Below are 9,719 nucleotides of genomic sequence, written 5' to 3'. Positions count from 1 at the left end.
TGTAGACTAGAGATACGGGGAAATTATACAATGAAAGTTAGAAAATAAACCAACGTGATATATTATAAAACCCATATGGATTTATGCAACAGCTTTAGTATGAGCAGGCTATGATATCCCCCAATGTCCATAAACTGCATATTTGAGGAACCATAGGAAAGGACATTGAGAAATCATGGCTCTAAACAGATGGGAACAAAACCTAGGAACTAATGGATGTAAGTGAAAGTCTGTTTTTCCAGTTTTTTAAAAACTACTGTAATTGTACTGTGATTTACACAGTGGTATATAGACCCCCCCACCCCCACCCAGAGTTAGTGTCCTCCTTGCAAAGCATTACACCATAATAAAACATTTATAAAGGCATTCAGTGTGTGCCGATGCATTTTAATTATCATAAAAATACGTCTCATCCTTATCCAGTCAATACAAATGCAAGGGTTCCCCTCTAGAGGTTTTTATTCTCGAAGCAGAGGACCCATGGGTACTCTTATAGCAAAAGTTTGTCCACTAGCTACAGAACCTACTGGCACATCAGCTATTAGTAGATAAACAGCTGAGGTTGCATCCCAAATGGCACAATACTCCCTACATAGTATTGTGACCAGAGGGCTCTGGTCAAGAGTAGTGCACTCTATAGGGAATAGGTTGCCATTTGAGACAACCTGAGTGTCATTGGTTGCATTTCTGTGGCCACTGCAAAGGCATATTTCACAAGACTGCATAGTATTTCTCTCAGGAGGTCCTTGTAACCCAAAAGTCCCCGGTTTCATTCTCCTGGACAAACACACGTAACATAAACAGTTGTAGCATTTGTCGACAGACTGTTTTATTTGTTTCTGATTTTTCTTCACTGATCATTTGGACAACTCACAATTTCACATCTTCAGAGTTTCTGAATGCGAGGGGACATTTGGCCCACAGACTTGCCCAACACTGGCTGAGAGTTTCCGTTTATAAGGGTGGAGACTTCGCTAGTACATTTTCTAATAAGTCGGCTCCAAGAACTCGATCGAGCATCTGACACAATTATGCAAGATGTTACTTCTGCCAAGATTACATTCACTAGACAGTGCAGAGGCAAAATGTTTCTAAATTAATGGGTACAACTTGAATTTGTCCAATAGGAGGAACTGGTTATTAGCATTTTCTGACTGTTAGAATGTGCATGCTCAAGACCCGTTTGGGCCAAATTATCATTACCGTTTTGATTAATGATGTGCATTGTTCTGAATATCACAGATAGTAATGTAACAAATATACATAACCACTCGTCGTCTACATCCCAAATGGCACCCTATACCCTACAAAGTTCACTACTTTTGAACAGCGCCCTATCTACTCTGGTCAAAAGTAGTACACTATATAGGGAATAGGGTGCCATTTGGAACATAACCATCATATCCACTCTATATATTGCCTTTCAATTGGCAACTTTCGGGTATTCATCTTCTGCCCTCTGAATACAGCAGTGTTATTCTGATCAGCTCATCCCTCCCTCCTCTTCAGGGGGGAAACATCCTGCCAGTTCATTAGTCAGTGTGTGCTGTTGTCCCGCCCACAAGAAGTGTGTGGGCTGTTCTGATTGGTGTTGTTGAAGTGGGTACAGAAAGAAGGGGCTGAGCTCTATGGCGAGGGCGGAGCGCACTAAGCCGACGCCCCCCAGGCGCTCAGAGCAGGGGTGGTAGACACGCCCAGTCCCAGGATGCATGTAGAGAGACTTTGGACGGAACTTGACGGCCAGCTTGTCACCGCCCCAACAGAACGACAGTAGCTCTGGGGCTCCTCCTGTCCCCACATCTGTCAACGTACCCCCAGCGGTCTCTGTCCCTGTACCGGTAGAACAGACAGATAGTTTGTCCTAGCTTCCGCTTTCTCTTTGGGGTTTATACAGGGTTAATGCAAAAGCACTTCTTGACAACTGATGATGTAAAATGGCTTTATAAATAAATGTGATTGATTGGTTGATTGATTGACTGACTGATTGGTTGATTGACTATACCCCCAGCGGCGGGCATCAAGTGGGTGAACACCAGCGGACGGTCGTCACAGCGCAGGAAGTTTCTCTCGCGGCCACACAGGGACAGGAAGGGGAAGTCATCCTGGTACCGCCCACTCTCGTTCCTACGGAGACGAGTGAAGAAGAACACCAGGAAGTGCTTATCTGAAAACAGAGCAAAAGAGAGAGGGGGGAAAATAAAAACACAACCACTGCATAAAACACAATAAGAGTTCATTCTTACTATAAATCAAGTTACACTAACTACACTTAGCCTAGATAACACTGCTCCTGCTCTCAAAATACACTACATGACCAAACGTATGTGGACACCTGCTCGTCAAACATCTCATTCCAAAATCATGGGCATTAATATGGAGTTGGTTCCCCCTTTCATGCAATAACAGCATCCACTCTTCTGTGAAGGCTTTCTACTAGATGTTGGAAAATTGCTGCAGGGACTTGCTTCCACTCAGCCACAAGAGCATTAGTGAGGTCGGGCACTGATGTTGGGCGATTAGACCTGGCTTGCAGTCAGCGTTCCAATTCATCCCAAAGGTGTTTGATGGAGTTGAGGTCAGGGCACTGTGCAGGCCAGTCAAGTTCTTCCACAATGATCTCAACAAACCATTTCTGTATGGACCTTGCTTTGTGTACAGGGGCATTGTCATGCTTAAACAGGAAAGGGCCTTCCCCAAACCGTTGCCACAAAGTTGGAAGCACAGAATCGCCTAGAACGTCATTGTATGCTGTAGCGTTAAGATTTTCTCCACTAAGGGGTCTAGCCCGAACCATGAAAAACAGCCCCAGACCATTATTCTCTCTCCACCAAACTTTACAGTTGGCACTATGCATTTGGGCAGGTAGCGTTCTCCTGGCATCCGCCAAATCCAGATTTGTCCTTCGGACTGCCAGATATTGAAGAGTGATTCATCACTCCAGAGAACGCATTTCCGCTGCTCCAGAGTCCAATGGCGGCAAGCTGTACACCACTCCAGCCGACGCTTAGCATTGGCCATGGTGATCTCAGGCTTGTGTGCGGCATCTCGGCCATAGAAACCCATTTCATGAAGCTCCCGACTAACAGTTCTGCTGACATTGCTACCAACCAATAAGAATTCCAGCTCTCACAGACCTGTTAGGTTTTCTTTAAGAAGCCCTCCTGTTCTCCACTCATTACCTGTATTAACAGCACCCGTTTGAACTTGTTACCTGTATAAAAGACACCTGTCCACACACTCAATCAAACAGACTCCAGCCTCTCCACAATGGCCAAGACCAGAGAGGGTGTAAGGACATCGGGGATAAAATTGTAGACCTGCACATGGCTGGGATGGGCTACAGGACAATAGGCAAGCAGCTTGGTGAGAAGGCAACAACTGTTGGCCCAATTATTAGAAAATGGAAGAAGTTCAAGATGATGGTCAATCACCCTCGTTCTGGGGCTCCTTGCAAGATCTCTCCTCGTGGGGCATCAATGATCATGAGGAAGGTGAGGGACCAGCCCAGAACTACACGGCAGGACCTGGTCAATGACCTGAAGAGAGCTGGGACCACAGTCTCAAAGAAAACAATTATGGATTAAAATCCTGCAGTGCACGCAAGGTCCCCCTGCTCAAGCCAGCGCATGTCCAGGCCCGTCTGAAGTTTGCCAATGAACATCTGGATGATCCAGAGGAGGAATGGGAGAAGGTCATGTGGTCTGATGAGACAAAAATAGAGCTTTTTGGTCTAAACTCCACTCGCCGTGTTTGGAGGAAGAAGGATGAGTACAACCCTAAGAACACCATCCCAACCGTGAAGCATGGAGGTGGAAACATCATTCTTTGGGGATGCTTTTCTGCAAAGGGGACAGGACGACTGCACCGTATTGAGTGGAGGATGGATGGGGCCATGTATTGTCAGATCTTGGCCAACAACCTCCTTCCCTCAGTAAGAGCATTGAAGATGGGTCGTGGCTGGGTCTTCCAGCATGACAACGACCCGAAACACACAGCCAGGGCAACTAAGGAGTGGCTCCGTAAGAAGCCTCTCAAGGTCCTGGAGTGGCCTAGCCAGTCTCCAGACCTGAACCCAATAGAACATCTTTGGAGGGAGCTGAAAGTCCGTATTGCCCAGCGGCAACCCCGAAACCTGAAGGATCTGGAGAAGGTCTGTATGGAGGAGTGGGCCAAAATCCCTGCTGCAGTGTGTGCAAACCTGGTCAAGAACTACAGGAAACGTATGATCTCTGTAATTGCAAACATTGTTGTTTCTGTACCAAATATTAAGTTCTGCTTTTCTGATATATCAAATACTTATGGCATGCAATAAAATGCAAATTAATTACTTAACAATCATACAATGTGATTTTCTGGATTTTTGTTTTAGATTCAGTCTCTCACAGTTGAAGTGTACCTATGATAAAAATTACAGACTTCTACATGCTTTGTAAGTAGGAAAATCTGCAAAATCGGCAGTGTATCAAATACTTGTTCTCCCCACTGTATATGTGTGTGTTCCCCAATATGTGCAGCATGTACATATAGTGTGTTCCTCAATATGTGCAGCATGTACACTACCGTTCAAAAGTTTGGGGTCACATAGAAATGTCCTTGTTTTTGAAAGAAAAACCATTTTTTTTGTCCTTTAAGTGTGTAATCGAACCCACAAATGCTGATGCTCCAGATATTCAGATAGTCTAAAGAAGGCCAGTTTTAGCTTCTTTAATCAGAACAACAGTTTTCAACTGTGCTAACGTAATTGCAAAAGTGTTTTCTTATGATCAATTAGCCTTTTAAAATGCTAAACTTGGGTTAGCTAACACAACGTGCCATTGGAACACAGGGGTGATGGTTGCTGATAATGCTGTATGCCTATGTAGATGTTCCATTAAAATCAGTCGTTTCCAGCTACGATAGTCATTTACAACATTAACAATGTCTACACTGTATTTCTGATCAATTTTGTTATTTTAATGAACAAAAAAAAGTGCTTTTCTTTAAAAAACAAAGACATTTCTAAGTGACCCCAATCTTTTGAACGGGAGTGTATATATAGTGTTCCCCAATATGTGCAGCATGTACATATAGTGTGTTCCTCAATATGTGCAGTTGAAGTCGGAATTTACATACACTTAGCTTGGAGTCATTAAAACTCGTTTTCCAACCACTCTACAAATTTCTTGTTAACAAACTATAGTTTTGGCAAGTCGGTTAGGACATCTACTTTGTGCATGACACAAGTCATTTTTCAAACAACTGTTTACAGACATATTTCACTTATAATTCACTGTATCACAATTCCAGTAGGTCAGAAGTTTACATACACTAAGTTGACTGCCTTTAAACAGCGTGGAAAATTCCAGAAAATGATGTCATGGCTTTAGAAACTTCTGATAGGCTAACTGACATAATTTGAGTCAATTGGAGGTGTAACTGTGGATGTATTTCAAGGCCTACCTTCAAACTCAGTGCCTCTTTGCTTGATGGGAAAAAAAAAAAAAAAAATCAACCAAAATAAATTGTAGACCTCCACAAGTCTGGTTCATCCTTGTCCGGTTCATCCAAACGCCTGAAGGTACCATGTTCATCTGTACAAACAATAGTACGCAAGTATAAACACCATGGGAACACGCAGCCGTCATACCGCTCAGGAAGGAGACGATTCTGTCTCCTAGAGATTAATGTACTTTGGTGCGAAAAGTGCAAATCGATCCCAGAACAGCAAAGGACCGTGTGAAGATGCTGGAGGAATCTGGTACAAAAGTATCTATATCCACAGAAAAAAAAGAGTCCTATATCGACATAACCTCAAAGGCCACTCAGCAAGGAAGAAGCCACTGCTCCAAAATTGCCATAAAAAGCCAGTCTACGGTTTGCAGCTGCACATGGGGACAAAGATCGTACTTTTTGGAGAAATGTCCTCTGGTCTGATAAAACAAAACTGTTTGGCCATAAATGACCATCATTATGTTTGGAGGAAAAAGTTGGAGGCTTGCAAGCCGAAGAACACCATCCCAACCATGAAGCACGGGGGTGGCAGCATCATGTTGTGGGGGTACTTTGCTGCAGGAGGGACTGGTGCACTTCACAAAATAGATGGCATCATGATGTAGGAAAATGATGTAGATATATTGAAGCAATATCTCAAGATGTCCTTAAGCCATGTTACCACAACTTTGGAAGTATGCTTGGGGTCATTGTCCATTTGGAAGACCCATTGGCGACCAAGCTTTAACTTCCTGACTGATAACAAACTCAAGGTATTGGACAAAGCCCTGACCTCAATCCGAAAGAAAATGTGTGGGCAGAACTGAAAAAGCGTGTGTGAGCAAGGAGGCCTACAAACCTGACTCAGTTACACCAGCTCTGTCAGGAGGAAGTGTATTTGAAGTGTACCTATGGTAAAAAATTACAGACCTCTACATGTTTGTAAGTAGGAAAACCTGCAAAATCAGCAGTGTATCAAATACTTGTTCTCCCCACTGTATATATAATATGTGTGGCATGTCTATATAATACATGCGGCATGTCTATATAGTAAGTGTGGCATGTCTATATAGTATGTGTGGCATGTCTATATAGTATGTGCAGCATCATGGAAACATCATGCTTTGGGGCTGTTTTTCTGCAAAGGGACCAGGACGACTGATCCATGTAAAGGAAATAATGAATGGGGCCATGTATCGTGAGATTTTGAGTGAAAACCTCCTTCCATCAGCAAGGGCATTGAAGATGAAACGTGGCTGAGTCTTTCAGCATGACAATGATCCCAAACACACCGCCCTGGCAACAAAGGAGTGGCTTCGTAAGAAGCATTTCAAGGTCCTGGAGTGGCCTAGCCAGTCTCCAGATCTCAACCCCATAGACAATCTTTGGAGGGAGTTGAAAGTCCGTGTTGCCCAGCAACAGCCCCAAACATCACTGCTGTAGAGGAGATCTGCATGGAGGAATTGGCCAAAATACCAGCAACCGTGTGTGAAAACCTTGTGAAGACTTACAGAAAACATTTGACCTCTGTCATTGCCAACAAAGGGTATATAACAAAGTATTGAGATAAACTTTTCTTATTGACCAAATATTTATTTTCCACCATAATTAGCAAATACATTCATTAAAAATCCTACAATGTGATTTTCTGTATTTTTTTGCCCCTCATTTTGTCTGTCATAGTTGAAGTGTACCTCTCATCTTTTTAAGTGGGAGAACTTGCACAATTGGTGGCTGACTAAATATTTTTTTGCCCCACTGTATATATAATGTGTGGCATGTCTATATAATACGTGCGGCATGTCAACATAATATATGCAGCATGTATATATAGTATGTGCAGCATGTATATATAGTATGTGCAGCATGTAAATATAGTATGTGCAGCATGTATATATAGTATGTGCAGCATGCATATATAGTATGTGCAGCATGCATATATAGTATGTGCAGCATGTCTTTATAGTATGTGCAGCATGTCTATATAGTACGTGCAGCATGTCTATATAATACGTGCCGCATGTCTTTATAGTACGTACAGCATGTATATATAGTATGTGCAGCATGTATATATAGTATGTGCAGCATGTATATAGAGTATGTGCAGCATGTATATATAGTATGTGCAGCATGTATATAGAGTATGTGCAGCATGTATATATAGTATATATAGTACGTGCAGCATGTATATATAATACGTGCAGCATGTCTTTATAGTATGTGCAGCATGTATATAGTATGTGCAGCATGTCTTTATAGTATGTGCAGCATGTATATATAATATGTGCAGCATGTCTTTATAGTATGTGCAGCATGTATATATAATATGTGCAGCATGTATATATAGTATGTGCAGCATGTCTTTATAGTATGTGCAGCATGTATATATAATATGTGCAGCATGTATATATAGTATGTGCAGCATGTCTTTATAGTATGTGCAGCATGTATATATAATATGTGCAGCATGTATGCCTGAAAGCTGTACAACAGATGCAACAGTTTATTCACATTTATAATTGCATCCAAAATGGCACCCTATTCCATACATACAGTAGTGCACAAATGTTGTGTCCTCGTCAGAATTAGTGCACTACATAGGGGATAGGGTGTACCATTAGCATGCTCCGTGTTCTGCTGACTAAGATTGCAGAACATTGAGTACAGGTTCTGGCCTTTAACCCTGAGCGTACACTACATCACCTCCATATGGTCTCTAGGTGGGAGCTGAACGACCCCCCCCCCCACACACAGTCTTACAGTAATGCTTGGCACATGACATACGACTATACTGAGGCTCAGCTTGTGTAGTAGCAGGGATAATCATGTTTACTACAGAATATGAAGACTGAATAATGAAGGTCACCACAGCATCTCATATATAACCACGGGCAGAGATAAGATAACCGACAGGTTGTCTAAATTCATGTCAATGTAACCTCTGTAAGAGCGTTACTTTTACATCTGGAAAGAGGTAACTAGACTGCTCTGTGTGTGTGTGTGTGTGTGTACTTTAAATACCTTTGAAACACGTGACAAAGTTTTTCACTTTAGTGTCATCAAGGAACAGCTGTGGTAAAAACAGAAGTTTAGTTAGCTGATCACTGCAACGAAACAATTCACTATTTAGTTGTATTTTTTTGTGTAAGACATTCACCTGCCCTTGGTGGTCAATGTAGTAGAAGTATTCCCGAATGCGCGGTTCGGGGCTCTGGCCTTGTATGTAGGTGACGTTAGTACGTGTACCGAACTGGGTTACAAACCGCACTACACTGAGGTACCGCAACACCCTCTGCCCACTGTTGACAACCACAGCCCCGCACAACATACTGAAACGACCCGGGAGAACGATTGGACTTTTGTTCAACTATGATCAGTGTCCTCCGTGCAGTGTCAAAAACATGGCACATACAACCGATGTACAGACTTCAAACGTGAGTGGAAATATTTTAGCTGACCTGTCTGTATCCAACTGATAACGTGATGTTATGAAGCTTTGGTAGCTTACTACCGGAAGCGCAGCTTTCTATGGCGGTCGGACAAATCCCTTTCATAAAGCCAGCTTACTGCCACCAAGTGGATACATTAAGAAATACACCTAATACATTGTTACAAAAATACCTACTGTACTTTCAGGAACTAAGTATATGTTCTTCATTTTCTCCCGAGCCTTTAAATATGTAAATTTACAAATGCATACTGCTGGTTTTATTGCGAGAAAATAGACCATTTAAATATAGGCTATTGAAAAAGTATTTATTACAGGACCCACAAGTGCATAATTGTCCTACAGGCCTAAATGAACTCCCTGGCTATTCCATGAAGATTAGTCTACACAGCATGGCTACATGAATACCAAAAAGGCCAACTTCATACCACCAATACATCTAATGATAAGAGTCATACTTTTAATATATCATTATACAGGCAATTCAGTGATAACAGTGGCGTAGTGTGCCCTTAAACAAATCTTGACAATTATCATTGAAATTCAACCGCACGGTAAGCCTATGCATACAAACGACCTCATCTTCTCATATAAGACATTCCAAGGGTTGAATTAATGGAGAGTCAAAGCAACATTCTGGACATCCAATCAGAAGCTTCTTTCGCGGAGATGGGACGAAGTAGACAAAGCGGCCGATTCAGACGTACTGGTCATTGCTTGGTCAGAGACACATTCCGTGTTAAAAACAACTGAAAACTCGGAGAAAAAAAACGACTGAAAAATAGATTTGAACGGTCATCAA

The 9,719-nt window shown here is 42.3% G+C and overlaps 1 protein-coding gene across 2 annotated transcripts; it reads right to left on the bottom strand.

Moving 5' to 3' along the window:
* Positions 1 to 349: 349 nt before the first annotated feature.
* On the bottom strand, positions 350 to 8,997 carry lg05h8orf82 (linkage group 05 C8orf82 homolog). Of its 2 annotated transcripts, none has more exons than XM_024422256.2 (4): positions 8,627 to 8,997; positions 8,491 to 8,539; positions 1,982 to 2,164; positions 350 to 1,830 (listed from the first exon to the last, which is right to left on the bottom strand). In XM_024422256.2, the coding sequence occupies exons 1-4, from the start codon at positions 8,795 to 8,797 to the stop codon at positions 1,484 to 1,486; spliced, it is 750 nt and encodes a 249-aa protein (XP_024278024.1). In that variant the 5' UTR covers positions 8,798 to 8,997; the 3' UTR covers positions 350 to 1,483. The 2 variants fall into 2 exon arrangements, with proteins under 2 accessions (XP_024278024.1, XP_024278025.1); XM_024422257.2 differs by having other exon boundaries at positions 2,003 to 2,164; positions 8,627 to 8,989.
* Between the last annotated feature and the right edge of the window lie 722 nt (positions 8,998 to 9,719).

The sequence above is a fragment of the Oncorhynchus tshawytscha genome, linkage group LG05 (genome assembly GCF_018296145.1).
Source record: "Oncorhynchus tshawytscha isolate Ot180627B linkage group LG05, Otsh_v2.0, whole genome shotgun sequence".
NCBI lineage: Eukaryota > Metazoa > Chordata > Actinopteri > Salmoniformes > Salmonidae > Oncorhynchus > Oncorhynchus tshawytscha.
This window is presented reverse-complemented; position numbering and strand designations above follow the sequence as displayed.

Coding starts and splice junctions, on each gene's coding strand:
- lg05h8orf82 (XM_024422256.2), bottom strand. CDS start 8,797: ATGTTGTGCGGGGCTGTGGTTGTCAACAGTGGGCAGAGGGTGTTGCGG. Junction 2,165..8,490: donor CTTTGTCACGTGTTTCAAAG/GTATTTAAAGTA, acceptor CTCTGTTTTCAG/ATAAGCACTTCCTGGTGTTC. Junction 1,831..1,981: donor TATAGTCAATCAACCAATCA/GTCAGTCAATCA, acceptor CTACCGGTACAG/GGACAGAGACCGCTGGGGGT.